Source organism: Sapajus apella, unplaced genomic scaffold (genome assembly GCF_009761245.1).
Source record: "Sapajus apella isolate SASKATOON/1434 unplaced genomic scaffold, GSC_monkey_1.0 scaffold34, whole genome shotgun sequence".
Taxonomy (NCBI): Eukaryota; Metazoa; Chordata; class Mammalia; order Primates; family Cebidae; genus Sapajus; species Sapajus apella.
In genome coordinates, this window is record NW_022436974.1 from 6,894,118 (window position 1) to 6,912,778 (window position 18,661).

The 18,661-nt window shown below is 37.9% G+C and overlaps 1 protein-coding gene and 1 pseudogene across 1 annotated transcript in view; both read left to right on the forward strand.

Moving 5' to 3' along the window:
• The first annotated feature begins 5,548 nt into the window (after positions 1 to 5,548).
• Positions 5,549 to 5,882, forward strand: LOC116563166 (annotated as a pseudogene).
• A 2,950-nt stretch (positions 5,883 to 8,832) lies between these two features.
• Positions 8,833 to 18,661, forward strand: part of SESN3 (sestrin 3) — a 67,299-nt gene continuing 57,470 nt past the window's right edge. Inside the window, exon 1 of the mRNA XM_032295725.1 lies at positions 8,833 to 9,253. Coding sequence (XP_032151616.1) covers positions 9,176 to 9,253 — 78 coding nt within the window. The 5' untranslated portion in view covers positions 8,833 to 9,175. The remainder of the gene's footprint in view (positions 9,254 to 18,661) is intronic.

Below are 18,661 nucleotides of genomic sequence, written 5' to 3' on the forward strand. Positions count from 1 at the left end.
TTCTTAGATTCCATCTTTGTCCCTAAAGATGCTCAAAGTCTGGATATGCCGTAGTCACATCCAGAAGATCTGAAAATGGAAGTATAAATTATTCCCTTCAAAGGGCTCTTTCAATCCCACCTATGTCCTGTGTCAATTTCCTGTAAATTCCTTACAATAGAATACTACTTTATCTAAGACTTCTAAATCAACAAATTATAACTCCTTTGTACTTTCATTAACCATATCCTACTCCTAAACTGCCTTATGCCTGTGTGAATTTTTCTATTCTATTCATCTATTCCCCTTTTTAACACTCAGACAGCCAGTATATTTTACAATAATGCCATATATATATATATACATAATATTTCTGTCTTAATTTCCTCAGTTCTGAAGAAGGATTGAATATTTGGGACAGTGGATTTGGAAGATCAAGAAGACTGTGGATAACAGAAAAAATAATCCCTGAGAGAACAAATGAAAACCAATACAACTCTAGTGATATCTGAGAATAGAGTTGATTTTTCTTTTTCCCTGCCTACTTGAAAACATTCTCCTACTTCTTCTATACACTGTTTCCACTAGATTCTCATTGAAATATACTAAGACAAAACAAATTCACAAAATTATGGAGTTTAAAGAGGTCTTTGAAATTCTCTACTCAGACATGAATTAATCATGAATTTAATAAAGTTTAAACTTTAGGGTCTCTCACTAGCATTGGTCCCTTTGAGGCCCTGGGAGAGGTCCAAGCAATTTACTCACATGGTCATACTTTTAAAAACATTCCAAAAGTAAGCTATTATAACCACTGTTGGTAAAGACGACAGTTTCTTTGTATTCCAATTTCCATCCTTCACAGTCTCCCTCATGCTGGAGGCATTGGAGAAGCTGTGGGTATCACTGTTGATCTGGCTAAGGGAAAGTTGAAATGGATATACCTTTAGCTTGAGTTTAGTGAATTAAACTTATGGGTACCACAGTCATTTCAGGTACTGTTGTTATTTCCAGTGGTCCCAATAAAAGAATGGGTTCTAGGAATACTCCCACTGCCCACTGGGCCAATTCACCAGGCATAATATCACAAAGATGTAAGATTACAGACTATTTCATGACACACATATGTCCTAGGACACTCAGCACTGGGAATGTATGCTAGGGGAAAGACTGAATTATCTTTCCATTCCCTCTAAAAAAGATAGTATTACAAAAATCATTAATAGGCCAGGCATGGTAGCTCACGCCTGTAATCCAGCATTTTGGGAGGCTGAGGTGGGTGGATCACCTGAGTTCAGGAGTTCAAGACCAGCCAGGCCAACATGGTAAAATCCTATCTCTACTAAAAAAATACAAAAATTAGCCAGGTGTGGTGACATGCACTTGTAGTCTTAGCTACTTGGGAGGCTGAGGCAGGAGAATTGCTTGATCCCAGGAGGCAGAGGTTGCAGTGAGCCAAGGTTGCATCACTGCACTTCAGCCTGGGTGACAGAGCAAGACTTCGTCCAGAAAAAAAAAGAAAAGAAAAGAAAAGAAAAAAAGTCATTAACATATGAAGAGGAAATTGGAATATACAGCCTGAAAGATGTAGGGAAAAAGTAATACGGGGTTAATAAAAATATATTATTTATCTGGATTCTGTGATTTTATAGTATTTTTCATCTTTTAAAAATGTATTGTGATTTTATTTCTAATTTTAAGTGACTATTCAGTTTCATAACTATTAATAATTTTGCACCCAAGATTTTACATTCCTTTTTTCAAAGAAGGTTCCTATAGCATATAAGTTTTGGTCCCCACAAAACCTGATCTACTTTGACACAATTTAATCACCCTTCCACATTTAATAGATAAGGAAGATGAGGTCTAATATCATCTAGTTCACAGTTACTGAATTAAACCCTAGGTCTCTTGACTTTCTGTACAGTGCTATTTCTACTACCCTATATTATCTTACTTTTGAGACAAGTATCCCAAAATCAAAGATCTTCACTGGAAAAAAGAAAAAGGTAAATTTTAAAAAATCTCCTGGGCCAAGAGTGGTGGCTCACACCTATAATCCCAGTACTTTGGGAGGCTGAGGCAGGAGGATCACCTGAGGTTAGGAGTTCGAGACCAGTCTGACCAACATGGAGAAACCACATCTCTACTAAAAATACAAAATTAGCCAGGTGTGGTGGTACATGCCTGTAATCCCAGCTACTCGGAAGGCTGAGGCAGGAGAATCGCTTGAAGCTGGAAGGTGAAGTTTGCGGTAAGCTGAGATTGCGCCATTGCACTTCAACCTGGGCAACAAGAGTGAAACTATGTCTCAAAAAATAAAAAATAACAAAAAAGACTCCTGACGACAGTATATAATAATATAACTTACATGACATTTATTTTAAGCTATGCATTGTTTTAAAGTGCTTTATGTAGAATTCATTTAATCTTCAAAAAACTCTATGACAAAGCTAATCTTAATATCTTCATTTCTGCAGATGACAAACATTGAGATGCAGAAAAGTTCAGTAACTAGACCAAGGTCACACAATATGTGGAGACTATAACATCCTTTATATCGTGTCAGATCACAGCAAGCACTTATTTAGGGCTTACAATGTTTCGGTCACTTTGCTGAGCACTATAATGCATTATTTCACTCCATCTTTACAATTTCTCTTTGAGTCAGGTAGCATTGTTACTCCATCTTATAGATGAGGAGATTGAAAACAGAAAAATTTAGTAATTTGCCCAAGGTCATACATTTAGTAAGAGGCAAAGTCAATACTCAAATTTATGTCTAACTCCAGAGCCAGGGCTGCAAATTTATGTCGAACTCCAGAGCCAGGGCTGCTAGCCTGTATGTGACTGCCCATCAAATAAAACACTCTCAATGCATCAGGCCTGACTTCCTTGCTTTTTCAATATTACCACATTCCCTGTGGCTCCTTTATCCTAAAGCAACAATTAGAATAGGGATTTGAGCAGAATAAGGATAAGAAGTGGAGTTAGCAACATAAAGGACATAGTAGTTCCTTCTTAGTTAATTTTCCTCCCCACTGTGAGATATATATATATATACACACGCACACACATACACACACACACATATATATATAGTATATATGTGTGTATGTATATATATTAGTTCATTTTCACACTGCTGATAAAGACGTATCCAAAACTGGGAACAAAAAGGTTTAATTGGACTTACAGTTCTACATGGCTAGGGAGGCCTCAGAATCATGGCAGGAGGCAAAAGGCACTTCTTACATGGTGGAAGCAAGAGAAAGATGGAGAAAAAGCAAAAGTGGAAACCTCTGATAAATCAGATCTCATGAGACTTATTCCCTGTCTCAAGAATAGCATGGGGAAGACCGGCTCCCATGATCCAATTACTACCCCCGGGTCCCTACCACAACACATGGGATCTCTGGGAGATATAATTCAAGTTGAGATTTGGGTGGGGACATAGCCAAACCACATCATTATACATATATATTTTTTTCAGGGTACCTGATATCATCATACATCACAATATTGCTTGCATATTCTTAGCTTTTGTTATAGTAAAGAGATGACAAATTTATTTTTAATTAATGTTTTCTGATAAAGTTAACAGCGATAACTAACAGATCAGTAATTTAGATACTGGAGAAGGTTTATGGAGTTTGCATATTCAAATCCCTACAAAGGGTGAGAAGATAATAGAAATAAAGTGGGAAAAATTTAACCCCTAGGGAGTGGCAGGGACTTTAGTCCAAACCAAATAGCAGGTACAGAGCTCGACAGATGGTCGCCATGTGGGAATATAAGCTCAGTGTGACCAGATCTGATAATTTTTCTAAAGAAACTGGAAATCTAGATTTTTGGTGTAAAAATTCCTAAATTGTGAATATTTGAAAGCAATTCAAAAAAATTTTAAAAAGCATCATGGTAGCTGACATTGTATAAGCCAAACAAATAAACCACACCCTTCACATCTGTAGGTCTTTTGTAGTCTGCTTTATACGGAGGTTAAATACAGAAAATTCTGATCTGAAAGGTTAGAAGAGAAAGCTGACAGGAATTTGAGTCCTGGTGGAATATTTGTTTTTTTGAAAAATGAGCTTTGATAAGAATAATCTTAGTGGAGGTGGGTGATTGAAGAGGTGAAATAAGATGGGAACGAAAGTAGTGGTCTTTTGGGGAACAGATCATCTTATTTTTCCTTTGGTGTAATATTGGTCTTGGGCCTTACAAAAAAAATAGCAGGAATCTAATTAACAGCTCTAAGGGAGCAATCAATTTACAATTGTGTGAAGTGTAAATTCCTTTGTGCAAGAAACAAATTACAGTATTTGCAAATGTGTAAATAATGCAGCACTTTCCAAGCAATCCAAATGCTTTGGGTGTCCCCATGAGAAAGAAAAAGAAGCTGGAAGAGGCAAAATGTTAGAAAATGACTTCTTGTCCCAAGAAATGGAATTTAAAAAATATCTTTAGTAATTAATTTTTCTCAATTAACTCTTTATCTAGAAACTATATAGATGATCTTAGTTCTTCGGTCAATAGAGTGAGAATATCTAAAGTAGTAAACAATTTCAAGTCCAAAAGTCACAGCATATTAATAACAGGGTAACTTCTTTCAAAAGTGCTGAACACAGAAGTTTTCCTTCATCCCTCCCCTACATTTCTGGTTTGTAGGCAACAACTTTCATTTTATAAAAGAGAGAATGATGCCCAACCCATAATAGTTAACATGTTTAATGTCAGAGAAGAATTGGTGAGAGATAAGAAGATGAACCTAAACTCTCTACTTCAAAGTAGCAGATTTTTGTGAACAATTCAATTCACACTTATTGGGGCACTTAAAGAGTGAAACTCATTACTTTCTCCAATATTTTTTTGAGCACTTCCCTATGGAGTGAGCTAGGAGCCAATGATACAAAGTAAATGTTACTTTATCCTGCCTTCAAGAGGTTTGAAGTCTAATGAGAAAACAGGATTTAAATCTATCATTTCCATAGTGAGCTTTTTGGTAAACAAGAGGTATAGAGGGGCACTACGGGCACTTGGGCCAGTGCTTCATTCAGCAAATGTTTCAACAGGCAGAAGGAAGAAAGGAAAGGGATTAAAGGCAGAGGTATGTGGAATACTGACAGGCCTTATGTAGAATTATAGCTTTCAATGATTGCTCTCACCTGTGTTCTTATTCAATCTTTCTATAAAATATTTTAGCAAGTTGCACCAGGAGCCTTAAGACATATGTATATCGCTTTGCTCAGAAATTCCAGGCCTAGGAATCAGAGATGCTGCCAGAAACTTAACATAAACTTACAGGAAGTTTATTTCATTATTTGCAACCATGAAAAACCTGAAACAACTTATACATTCAACAGTAGCATAAGAATTAAGTAAGTTATGGCACATCCAAGCCATGTGATTTTATGGATTCCTTGTTTTAAAAAAAATCATATTTTAAAAGAACATTTCAAAGTAAGCAAAATGATTATAACAGCTTTGAAATGATATGCAATGTTTGTGAAGTATCATCCTAATTTTGTAATAAAAGAATTAAAAAGTAGTCCAGTGGCAGGGTCTGAGGAAGGGGTGGCAGGTGCCATGTCCGTCCAGGAAGGTGGCAAGAAGAAGCCCCTGAAACAGCCCAAGAAGCAGGCCAAGGAGATGGATGAGGAAGATAAGGCTTTCAAGCAGAAACAAAAAGAAGAGCAGAAGAAACTTCAGGAGCTAAAAGCGAAGGCCAAGGGGCAGGGGCCCCTGGCCACAGGTGGAATTAAGAAATCTGGCAAAAAGTAAGCTGTTCCTTGTCCCTGAGGAGATGGTGGTCCTTTATTTCATCTGTATTTAAACATCTGTATTCCCTGCCATAACATCTTTTGCCACCGATAGCTGGAATTAAGTGTTGTCTTGGAGTTGTTCTACATTTAATAAACTTTTGTTAAAAAAAAAATTAAAAAGTAGTTCTCAATATTGGTGGTAATTTTCACTCATATCCTACTTTTCTAAAGTTCTTTCTTATTTGAGACATACCAGACAACAAAAGCGTGGAGTTTCTCCTTGTTCTATGTAAAAGAAAAATAACTGGCTTTTGTTTCCTTTCCCCCTGGGTTTGCAGATCACATTCTCTTTATGGTATTCAGCTGGCTAGGAAAGGAAGAAAAGCCAGGTGAAGAATGAAAGAGAAAGGAGATGTCCAAAACTGGACATTTCCATGGGAGAGGAGAACAAGTATGATGGGAGCGAGTGTGTGAGGACAGAACAGAAAGGGTGGCTGCTGTGTTAAGAATAAGGAACTGGCATTGAGTAGTTGAGGGCAGTACATAAACACATATACGATGGTTCAGTATAAGAAATGTCACAATGCAATACATGATTAACTGCCAAATAAATAGCACTACAGACAGTACATATTATAGTAGTTTGGAGGAATTTGGTGGAGTGAGCCATCATATGTCAGATACATGTATGTGACCATACATTATTGAAGATATTCATCCTCTAAAATCTCCTGTTAGCAATCTTTGTTAGAGGGTGTTATTGTATAGGGCTAGATTCTCTTGGCTTTACTTTCTGGGGGATTGAGTTACTAAAGAACTTAAAGGATTTCATTTTGAAAGGATTTTTAGCTGTCAAATGAAAAAAGAAAAGGTTATAAGAAGAATGTGCTAGAAAACAACATGAATTTAAAGTATTATTTGAGAAAATTCAATCTGCACAAAAATTCACTTCATCCTTCAATTTCTCCTTTCCTTTAAAATGTACTCACATAAAATCTGCTTTAAAAGACAGAACCAGCCAAGAATATAGCCCAAGAAATTTACCACTAAATGGGGACACATATGTGTTTCTTAGAAAAACTGTGCCTTGCTGACTTTCTCCTTAGATTTCTTGGTTCTCTGCATCGAAGGGCATGTGGTAATTCCTTCCTTTTCTGAATTCGGTTGCTTTTACAGTTTCTTCTAACTGAATGTTAAGCACCTTCCCCACACTACTGCTATTTAGGTTATATATGTCTACACAGCATCAAGCTACCTTTAGCCAACACTGGCTAAATGGATCAACGCCTTTACCCAACTACATAACTTAGACTCTTTTGGGGTTTTCTACTCTATTTTAATCTATTTAAACCTGACACCAGCAGATTTCCATTTCCTTTGTTCCTTGTGTAGACTTGGTTTATATGTGTTGGCCTCTAAAAAAGGACAGAGAGGAGACAGCTGTTGATAAATGAGATTGGCAGTTTTAACCACACAATTTGGTCTAATAGCTTTGATATGCTAAACTTGCTAGCTCCTCCAAATGTACCTTTCCCATTTTGCATAACACCACCCTGAATCCCTAAGGAAACGAGGGTGTTTTTTTAAAAAAATTAAAAAGAAAAGAAAGAAATGCAAACCAGTGAAACTGTTCTTTTAAATCATCTCCACACAGATTTCATTCTACGAACTGCAAGCCTTCACAAATCCTGGTACGCTAGAGATCTTTAAAAGAGGAGAAGCCTAGAATGCTGATTAGGTTCTAAAAATCGAAAACAGGTGATGTCATAATGCATAGTCCTGTGGCCACGGCCATGGCCGAGTTGGAAGCTGGGCTCCAGTGAGCACAGCGCTCCGTGCCAGTAGGCGATGCAAGTTATCTCTGAGGCCCAGAGCACACGAGTGAGAACCTGGCACCAATCAGGTTTTCACTCTGCGCCTGCCTTTGTTCTCACTCGGGAGCAGGTTGCGGGCGTCCAGCATCGGGAACCCGCATTCGACTCGCACGCGCATTGCTAGCCCCTTCGGGAGACCTAGCTCCACTGCCGGTCTGTACCCCCAACACTCCGTCAGCCTGCGCTTTCCCCAGTCACGTCTGCCTTCTCTCCGCATAACGTGGACGCTAAAACCCTGACTCAATTTTTAGCTTTGGAAGAGGCAGGTTTGGTCTAATAGTTTTAAAAGGTAATTTGTTCTTTGAACCTTTCTTTCTGAGCAGGGCTCTGTTCTGCATGTATCCGAACAGCTGCCTCAGGAAGGACTTTTGGGCGAGAAAACAAGACCCTTTGGCCTTTTCGTGCTGGACAAGTAAAGAAACTTTCATCTCTTAAGATAACTGCGAGAAAGTGCTTCTATACATAGAGGAGGAAACTGCTAAACCAGAGGTTTTGTGTTTCTCCCCTCAAACTCGATTACTTGCATAAATATACATGTAACTCAGACATTTATCCTCCATCCGCCTCCCAAGCCTCAAGTAACTGAAGTCTTTGCAGAACAAGGTTCACAATAAATGATGCATAAAGTTCTTTGAGATCGCTGGATACAAAGTGCTACATAACTGCAGTCTTTTTCACAGATAAAGTTAGATTTTGGTGGAGAGAAAGCCTAACCACTGCCCTGAAGTAACATTTAATCCTCCCGCCCCCCTCCCCCTTTCTCGAGAGATCAGGAAATATTTAGCTGAATCTTAGACTCTCTAGCGAGCTCTAGCTCCCAACTATTTATCTCATTCTCAGCATTTCTGCAGGGAACCTAGATAAGGGGGCGTGGCTTGTCTTGGGGGTGGGGCTTGGAGGGCGGTATATTTGCATATGGCACACCCTCGTCCTCTTATTGGCAGAGAAGAGCAAGCTGTTCCTTGCTACCCTGCTACTTAGCTAACCGCCATCTCCCTGCAGTTCGGAGCCTCGGAGATAAACTTAACTTGCCCGGAGATTCAAGGCGTCCTCGGCCCCTGCGATTGGCCGGCGCGACTCTCAGTCCGGCTCTCGTTGCTCATTGGCTGCGGGCTAGCGCCCTGGGGGCGTAGCCGGAGCTGCCCGATTGGCGGGAGGGGCGGTACCGGAGCGTGGAGGTGGTGAAGGTGGTGGGGCGGCGGAGGCGGGGCTGCACTGAGGCGCTGCGGCGGCGGCGGTGGCGGTGGCAGCGGCAGCGGTGGTGGCTGCTTGTCCTAGCCTGGCGGGGGCGGGGGTCTGGAGGATGGGGGCGGGTGGAACAACGGGCCGGTGAGGTGCAGCCGCCGCCGTCTCCGCCGTCGCCGGGGCAGCTGCCGCGGTGGTCGCCTCAGGCACTGCCGCTCGCTTTCTGGCCGTCGCCTCTCCTCCCGACATCCCGCCCTGAGGAGGCTGAGGCGGAATAGCGGCTGGCGGCGGGGGGACGGACCGGCCCCGCAGTGGCCGCAGTGACAGCCCAGCTCCGGCCCTCCGCCCGCTCTCGCCTCGGAGTCCGCAGCCAAGATGAACCGGGGCGGCAGCAGCCCGTCGGCCGCCGCCAACTACCTGCTCTGTACCAACTGCCGGAAGGTGCTGCGGAAGGTACGGGCTCGGGTCTGGGTCATGCCGGCGAGGGTCGCTTCCTGCAGGCCGGGGCTCGGGCGGCTCGGCCCCGGGTACGCACTGGGGGAGGCGCAGAGGGATCACCGGGCACCGTCCTTCCGCAGGGACTGAGAAAGGGGGCGTGGGTTGAGGGCGGGAGGGTTTGGACTGCTGCTGCTTTTTTATCTTCGCAGGGACAGACCCAAGTCCGTAGGGGTTGGGATATTTTTTTCTTTGGTGCCTTTGGTCTCCTTTCCGGCTCGTTTCCCTACCTTCCTATGCCGGGTCGGCTCCTTGGGCGGAGGGAGAGAGGGACCAGTTCGATCCTCCTCCCTGTGCAGTTGAGCTGTTGTTGGAGGTCGGTGTGAAATCAGAGCAGCCGGGTCGGATCCGGAGGAACCTGGCCCCTCTTTGCGAGTGTTGTTTTTGTTTATTCGGTTGCTTCTGCCTTGCGCGCCTTGCCCAGCACCCCCCTTTACTAACTGTTTGGATGGTCGTCCTGTGCCTGTAGTTCAGACTCGAAAGGAACCAGTAAAGCATCTTGAACTTTATGCCCATGGGAAATGCAATTCGACCTGGCCAGTTTCTGAGGCTGGGGTTGGGGGAGGAGAAGACTGAGGTGGATGTGGGTTATTCCTTCTTAGCACCCTCCTCCCCCGGTGTTGAGCCAGAAAAATTAGACACACCTGATTTCAGTTTATTGCTGCTGCCTAGAGTGACTGATAGAAAGTTTACTCCAGTATTGTTTAGCTTACTTGGCTTAATCACCCCGTGGGGAAGGGCGAGAGGGATGGGGAAGGGAATGAAAAAAAAGGTCTCTAGAGTTTTTGATCACATTTTAACAGCTGCCCCAAAATAATATTATGGTTTATTTGTATTCAAACTCTATTTTTACATTTTATTAAGTGAAAACGTTAGGTGAGATGCTTCTGTTTGTTCGCTACAAATGAATTAAAATTGCTGAGCTGTGCAAATGCATCGGTACTGAAAGCGGAGATGAATATGGTATCGTTTTTAGTCAATTTCTCTAAATACAGTTCACTTTGGGATTGTTCTTTCTACATTTTTTTAAAAGGAAGAAAGAAAAAAAGCACATAAGTAAGCAAGCTCAAATATTTGCGCTCTTTGTCCAAAAACTGTTTTTCTTCCTCTGTGGGTCAGGCCAAGTGCCAATCAAAGTTGTTTTTCAAGCCTCTTTTCCCTGCAGTGGGGCTGCTGCTTTTTTTTTTTTTTTTCTTCCTATTTTATTTGAGAGCGTGAGAGCAAAATGATTGCAGATTTGACGTTAATTGAACAGTTAAATATGCCTTAAATTGTGTTTATTGGATATGTTTCTCTTGAAACAGATTTTCATTAAATGTGCATGTTGAGTATGTGCAGTTATTTTTTTCCATAAACTCTAGGATCAAATTACAGTTGATACTTGTTCAGCTCTTTGTAGGGCAGCTTGTGAGAAATGGATCAGAAGTGCAGATCAGCTTAGGTGAATGTTAACTCTTTCACTGCAGGGCCAGATGTCATCTGAACTTAGCTTTCAAAAAATTTTATTTCTTAATTTTAAAATTGATGTTATGTCTTTAACATGAAAAAATGTGTGTTTAAGACACGTTTGATTCAACTGCAGCCTGTTTAAAATGAGAGCAAGTTTTTTAATTGAATAAGGAAAAAGAGCACTGAATTGACTTGGATAAAATTTTTTAAATGCCTCTGGCAATTTGTTAGGCTAATAAAATGTTTGGAGGTATTATTAGGCTTCAAAATGTATTTCACCTTTTTTTTTTTTGAGAGAGCTGTGGCTATGGATCCATGACACTTTGCTGGCATTTAAGATATTACATCTTTCCTTTAGCTTTTAATAAACTATTTCTGTTTACCTAGAAAGAACATCCTCATTTCTAGCCATTATTAAAAGAAACATGTGGAAAAGGAGTATTCACATTTTCATATTTTATAATTGCTGTGCACATCTCTGCCAGTATTCCAGTTTTTAGTAACTCCAAGGTATTTAATATTGATTCATGCAGTGGCATGAAATAACTTAATGGAAATAGGATTCTTTGAGCCAGTTATAACATGACTTGGCAACATTTGCAGCTTTTTAAGAGTGTCATTTTTAAGTGCTATTAAGAGAATCAGTATGTAGCATTTTAAATGTTTCATCATTCTTAAAATAGCAATGAAGAGATTATTTCTAATAAATACATGTCTTTTCTTGTTGATAAAACTCTAAAAGTCATCTATAACTCATAAAATGTGGTTCTTTGAATTTATCTTGTTTTCTGTTTAATATTCAGTAGTATAGCAAGGTGAGTCATAGCATTTTGAATGTTTGTTCAGTGTAATTCATAATGGAAGAATGAAACTCATGCTGATCCAGTGTGAATTACTTTTGCTTTTATATTTCTGTATAATGATGGAAGAAGTGTCACCTTTATATGTAACAGAAAGTGTTTTTCTCTCATTAAGTGGCTTAATTTGTTGCAATGTGTTGAATTTTAGGGGAACTTGAAGAGGAACAGAATTCACCTTCAAATGAAATAATTTGGGTTAACACAATGCCTGAATATTGAATTGTGTATTTTATGAGAATCACCTTTATTCTTAGAAGTCCCTTTACAGTTTTGATTTAGTGTCCTCCAAAATAAAGAGACTTACTAAAATATTGAAAGTACCTAATTTGATAACCTTAGGTCAGTAAAAAGAATGGAGAGGTAAAAAATATCCAGAAATAAATGAACCATCCAAACTACCCTAAAATCTATAACTCTTATTAAGTTATAATAAGAGTTGCTCCATTGTCTATGAGATAGTTCCGTAAAGTTTTTAATAAAAGAGGAAATGCTTCTATTTATTTTGTAAAGTTAATGAGTTTTTAAGTTTAACATTTTATTTAAAGAAATTCTAGTGATAACTAGAAGAACATAATCCTTTAATTTGAAAAGTGATATGTCAGACTACATTAAGGAAGGGAGGTAATTATCAGTCTACTCATCTTCCAGTAAATAAAAAAGTGGCATATTACAATGTACTTTTGAGTATTGAGCAGTTAGTGCTACTTGAATGAATAGTTTTGTGCTCTATGTTTACAGGATCTAACATTTAAACTTTCTTAATGTTACGATAGTTATAGTGCTATATCTTTGTATTGTTATTATACTTTTCACTGCTTATATGATCATACACTTTCACAACTTTTTGATGGTTTTATAAACAAAGATACTGTCAAAATGAAAAATACTAGATTGAACCATATGAGCCTCATTTTTATAGTCAAAAGTAATAGCAACTTTATATGATTTAGCCAATAGATTGTATTCACTCTGTGGACCACTAGTTATATTATGCCTTGGTTAATCTGTTTTCTTGTGTTACATATTTTTGATTGTCAAAGGCAGTTTTCATATTGATTATCTGAAGTATTCTAAGCAGAGATCAAGTAGTAAATTCTTGATGACAACACTTTATCCAATGGTATTCAAACTGTTTCGTATAGACTTTTAAGATTCTTTGGGGTTTTAAAATGATGGAGTTGTCTCCAAATTTTACATGTTTTAATTTATTTTAAAACTGTAATTTAAAAATATGGGTACCCCCAAATATGTGTACATAATTTTAACACACTGGTGTCTACCACCATTATCTTTTGTTACAAAATTATTCTTGTGCAGGTCTTGAATTACAATTTGTTCTGCTATCTTTGTACAGATACTTGAATTTTTTTGTTACTGTTTCATGAATGTGAAAGACTGTCATTGATTATGAGGGCCTTTTCAAAAGAATTCCTTCTATATTTGTTAAATGTTGACATGTGAGAACAAAAATTTAGTAATATTTGTTACTTTATTACAAAAATATTAAAGTTGCTTGGTATATTTATATGCTTTATAGTTCAGGTTCAATAGAAGATTTAATTTGTAAAAAGAGTACTGCTGCTTCCCCCAATTCCCCACCATTTAATAAATACAAAACATAACTACTAACGTAGTGATACTGGAAGCCATAGATGTTCTTGCATTTAGGTCTTTGACAGGTGTTTTGATTTCGAAGCAGTGTTTTCTCTGTAAAATGTTGATAATTTTTACTTGCCTTACAGGTTGCTGTATAGTTGGAGAGAGATGTGTGTTAAGAACTTTATAAATCATGAAGTACAATTGTAAGAAAGAAAAGGACAAATCTACATATTTTTCCATTTTCCCAGAATACCTTAGTTCTTTCTGTGTTATGGGACTATATTTCAATACATACTGAGTAATTTGGTTAATACTCACTTTTCTGTCCTGTTTAATTATTGCCTGTAAATGAGAGGTAAAAATTATGCTTTTAGTTAGAATGACTTCTCTAAACTTATTTTTGATTTCCATGTTTCTATCTGTATTTCCAGCCCCTTTCCCACCCCGGCACTTAAATAGTAATTCAAGGCATTGGCTTTTAATTATCAAATAATTAAATTGCCTCCTTGACACATCAGCATTTAAGGGGAATTGGTATTTAGTTTGAAAAGACTAAGAGGCAAGGATAATTGTGCTTAATAAAAGTGGGGGTAAATCTAGTAAAGCAAAAAAATTTTAATTATTTTAGTTTAAGAGAAGAGTTATGGAAGTAAAAGTCTCTTAATCTTTTCTCCCCATCTCTTCATCTTTTTAATTTTCTTTGTTTGAAAGAATTGGATTATAACTACTTAAGTTTGTATTGACCTTCACCCCAAAGTTTTTGGGGTACTTTCACATTGTCTCAGCTGATGGTCACAAACTGAGAAGATTTAAGTGGCCTGGTCTCTGTCATACAACTAATAAACAAAGGAATCCATTTAATTCTTAATACTGCCTTTGTAATAAGCTGTTTCTAATTGTCCTCTGCAATTAGAATATACCTACTCTAATTGTCCTCTAATAGGGAATATCCCTACTCCCAGCTTCAGCATCTGTGGAATACCCAAAGGTACTTAGGATTCTCCAGGTAATATTGGTTGGAAACATGAAAGTTAGCCAATCTTTGACATACTATTGTAGACTAACTGAAAGAGTAGAAGAGTAAGCTGGCAACTTTTATCTAATGGTTGTTTAGCTAATTCCTTAGTAAGATAAAGCAGCAATTCTCAAAGTGTGGTCTTTGGATCCCTGTGGGTCCAAAACCCTTTCAGAAGGCCTGAGAGGTCAAAACTGTTTTCATAATTATACAAAGACTTTATTTACTTTCTTCACTGAGTGCACAAGCAGTGGGGGTAAAACTATGCTAGCCCTTAGTATAAATCAGGATAGTGGCACCAGACAGTTATCACTGTATTCTTTACCACTGCACATTCAACAATGCGGGAGAAATTTCAGTATCGCTTAAAGTCCTTGAAGAAGCAGTAAAAATTTAAATTTTGTTAAATCTTGACCCTTTTGTGTCCATCTTTTTAATATCTTGTATGACAAAATGGCAAGTGTATAAAGTGCATCCATTGCGTAGCAAACTGTTTGGCTCAAAGGGAAAACTTGTGCAGTTGTTTTAGTTGCAAGCTGAACTAGCCACTTTTTTCATGTAGCTCCATTTTTACTTGAAACAGCACTTGTCAGACAAACTTTGGTTACTGAGACCTGGGTATTTGATAAACATTATCTTATAAATGAGTAATGTGATCCTGAAAATTCAAGGAAACTAATTGACAATATTTGATGCCAGTCAGAAAATTTAAGCTTTCAAGGAAAAATCAGAATTTTTGAAAATATGTATCTGCCACCAGTAGCCTTAAAGCATCCCAGTTTTTAAAAGCTGTCCCCTTGAGATCAAATATGATATTAGTGAATGTAATTTTTTGATAATGTATAAATAGTTAATATTTGAAAGATCTACATAACTCATTGAACCAATATTTTTCAAATGACCAACACAGAAATACATTATTAACCGGGGTCTTTCTTTTCTTTTCAGCCAAAAGCAGCCAATAAGAGCGTAATGGCCAAGGTAATCTTTGGATCTGACCATTCTTTTTATCACTGGCAATGAATATTGTCAGTTGTTTTCCTCTAGTTTTCAGGATCACTTTGCTCATTTTTGAGGAAATGTTTATCAAAATCGTGTATGGGTAAAATCTATTCAAACTTTAAAAAATGTACAAATAGATTTTAATGTGTTATAAACAGTTGAGATCATGGATATGATTTCAGATACCACATTGCAATCAACCTTTAAGAAGCTATACTTGTTGAGTTTTAGTGTGGTATCAAAGAAAATATACTTACCCTCCTTTTCCAACTATGTAGCTGTGTCAGGTTGGATTTTTCTCACATAGTTCAATCAAAACATATCACAACAGATTGAATGGGGAAAATTCAGCTGTCTTGTATTAAATAGACATTAAAAAGATTTGCAAATAAATGTAAATATCACTGTTCTCACTTTTTTTGTTTTGGAAAATACAATTATATTCATAAAAATCTGTGATTTATGTTAACATGTAATAGATTTTGTTACTATTGTAAATGAATTAAACATTTAAAAGTTTTCTCAGGTTTAATTTCTAATACAATAAATATGGCAGTTATAACCCACACATAAACAAAGCTCTTTGGGGTCCTCAATAATTTTTAAGAGTGTGAAGGGGTTCCAGGACCAAGACATTTATGAACTGCTGAGCCAGAGTTAACTACTGATGCCAGCATATGGTATATATAAATGTACATAATTCTATGGGGAAAATAAAAAGCTTAATACCAGTGACAGAAAATATTGATAAGGCCAACTCAGTTACTCCTGTTTGGTGTGTGTTATCACTTGCAGATGCTGCCTGCCACCTTTTCAGTGACATCCTAGAAGCTTCTCTACTACCACAGTAACTGGCTAACTGAAAATGGTCTTTCCCTAATTTTCATGAGCATCTTTGTATCTGATAGAAACCAGGGAGGGAAAAAAAACAAAGTTCATTTGCTTTGAAGGGAATATTCTCCTTTAGTACTGTGCAACAGCTGAAGAAGGGTCAAACCCAAATATTATAACTAATTGATTGGTTCTTGGCTGCAAGGGAAAGAAAGACCCTGAGTTGCAAGGTTAGCTTCGTTGCCTTGAAAGATGAGAAGTGTGGGAGAAGCACCACCAGCAGCAGAAGGAATAAGAAAAAATCAGAGAGAAGAGACAGAACTATTAATGCAGGGTCCTGATAACAAGTGTTGTTAAGACAGGAAAACAAAAACACTGCTGTAAACAGGAGATAGGATAGCTCTGAATGTGGGAGTTCCTTAATAAATCCACAAAGGTATAGTGAACTTTCTATTGTGTGTGCGTGGTGGGTTTGAGAGGGCAGGGTGGAGGGGGTGTGATACACTATACACAAAAGCTATGACAGCCAACAATTACCTGCATTCAGTGTGGTCTTGAAGGCATAAGCATAAGGATCTATTTACTCTATCTGATTAGCTCTGGTGAGACCTACAAGTGACTACCTGTATCTAACTTGTTCCTTAGACATCACTGCGATAGGAGTAGTGATGGTGGGACGGAAGGGGAATTCACTATATAAAGTAAATGCATTACCAAGCCAAAACGTTTAGTCATCTATCCCTATAACAGTTACCTTAAACATGTGTGATATAAACTATTTAAAAATATATATTGCATATAATTTAAACCTGTAGTTACCATATAGAATTCCTATTTGTCTTTCAAAGATGTTATTCAAAAGTCTGATGACATTTCCAAAGAGCCTTTTCTAATCTTCCAACTCTCTTCCTTCTCTGTCCTCTAAACTGCCATGTTATTCAATTGCACTGCATTTATTGCACTTAGCATATTGAATTATAATTAACAATTACATAAACCTTTCTCCTACTAGGTTGCCTCTTACTTTGGATCTAGTTAATCGAGAGTTTATTAGCAAAATAGGATTTTGATTTAAAGATATTTATCTTGAAAATATCAGTAGTATATTTACATTATATGCAATACAATATAACAAATAATAAAACTTTTCTTATTTTACAAAATATGTCTGTTCTTTATGGTTTTCTTCTCTATAAGAAACACTTTCAGAAGTGCCATAGCAAAAATTATTTGAGAAAGTAGACTGAGTGCATTGATGCCTAGACTTCTTTGTTTCTTTGTTTTTGCTTTCAAGCATTTCATCATCCTTGTGGCCATGAAAATGTTTCAATTAAATGGCATATCACTTTTGAAGGAAATTGTGATAAGGAGTAAGAATGTCCTACCAAGAGACAGGGTCAAGACACCAGCCTTAGCTGCTGATTCTTCTCCGAAATGTGAAGTGGCCATTGCTTTTAAATGGACACATGCTCCACCTCTTGGAATCTGCTAGTATTTTTTAAGGGATGGCTGTGTTAAGAGTATTTAAGGATATACTTTCAAACTTCCAAGATTATAGGTGAGCCTAGGATTCCAGTTTGAAAGTCTAAGCCAGAATTCTATAGTCAGTCTTCTACTTCCTCATAAGCCCTTTACTTTGAAAGTCTCCCAAACCAGCTGTGATCCCCTTGGCCACCAGGCACTCCCTTAGTAAGTGTAAAATAAAATTGGTCATAAGCCCAGACTACCCTGTAACTAGGCTTTACTTTTTAAATCCACCCAGAAGTGAGTCATTTATTTTATAGGCCAGTATATTGGCTGCCCCTTGAGAGACACATTAATATTATGAGACATTTTATTCCTATTTAGACAGGTTGAAATATCTTGCATCATACTGCTCAAAACTTCTAATAAGGTATAATAGGCATTTAACCTTATGTTTTACAAAGAATGTATTGAAAATATTATATGTGAATAGATATGACCAAAAATAAAAATAGCAGATTTAGGGCCATATGATTTCTTGCACCACCAGAGACTTCTTTACAAGTATCAACTATGTATTTTAGTAAGACTTATTTTCTTTTTATTCTCTGCTAATTAATACAAGTAGTTATTAATTTGTTCTCCTTTCTAGATACATATTTTATTTTTACATCTTCCTATACTGAAAAGATGGAACTGGTCAGTTGAAGAAATGAAATTTATCTTTTCAATTATCAATATACTGAATATTTAGAAAAATCACATTTACCTCATGGGTAACTAAAGCTGGGTTTTGTAGAAGATCATTGTAATTATCTGAGACTGTGACTCTTTTTTTTTGAGATGGAATCTTGCTCTGTCACTCAGGCTGGAGTGCAGTGGCAGGATTTCTGCTGCAACCTCCCCATCCTGGGTTCAAGCGATTTTCCTGCCTCAGCCTTCTGAGTAGCTGGGATTACAGGTACCCGGTACCACTCCTGACTAATTTTTTTGTATTTTTGGTAGAGATGGCATTTCACCATGTTGGTCAGGCTGGGGTGAACCTCTGACCTCAAATAATCTGCCCACCCTGGCCTCCCAAAGTGCTGTGATTACAGGCATGAGCCACCGGGCCTGGTTGTGACCCTTACTTTCAAAACACATCTT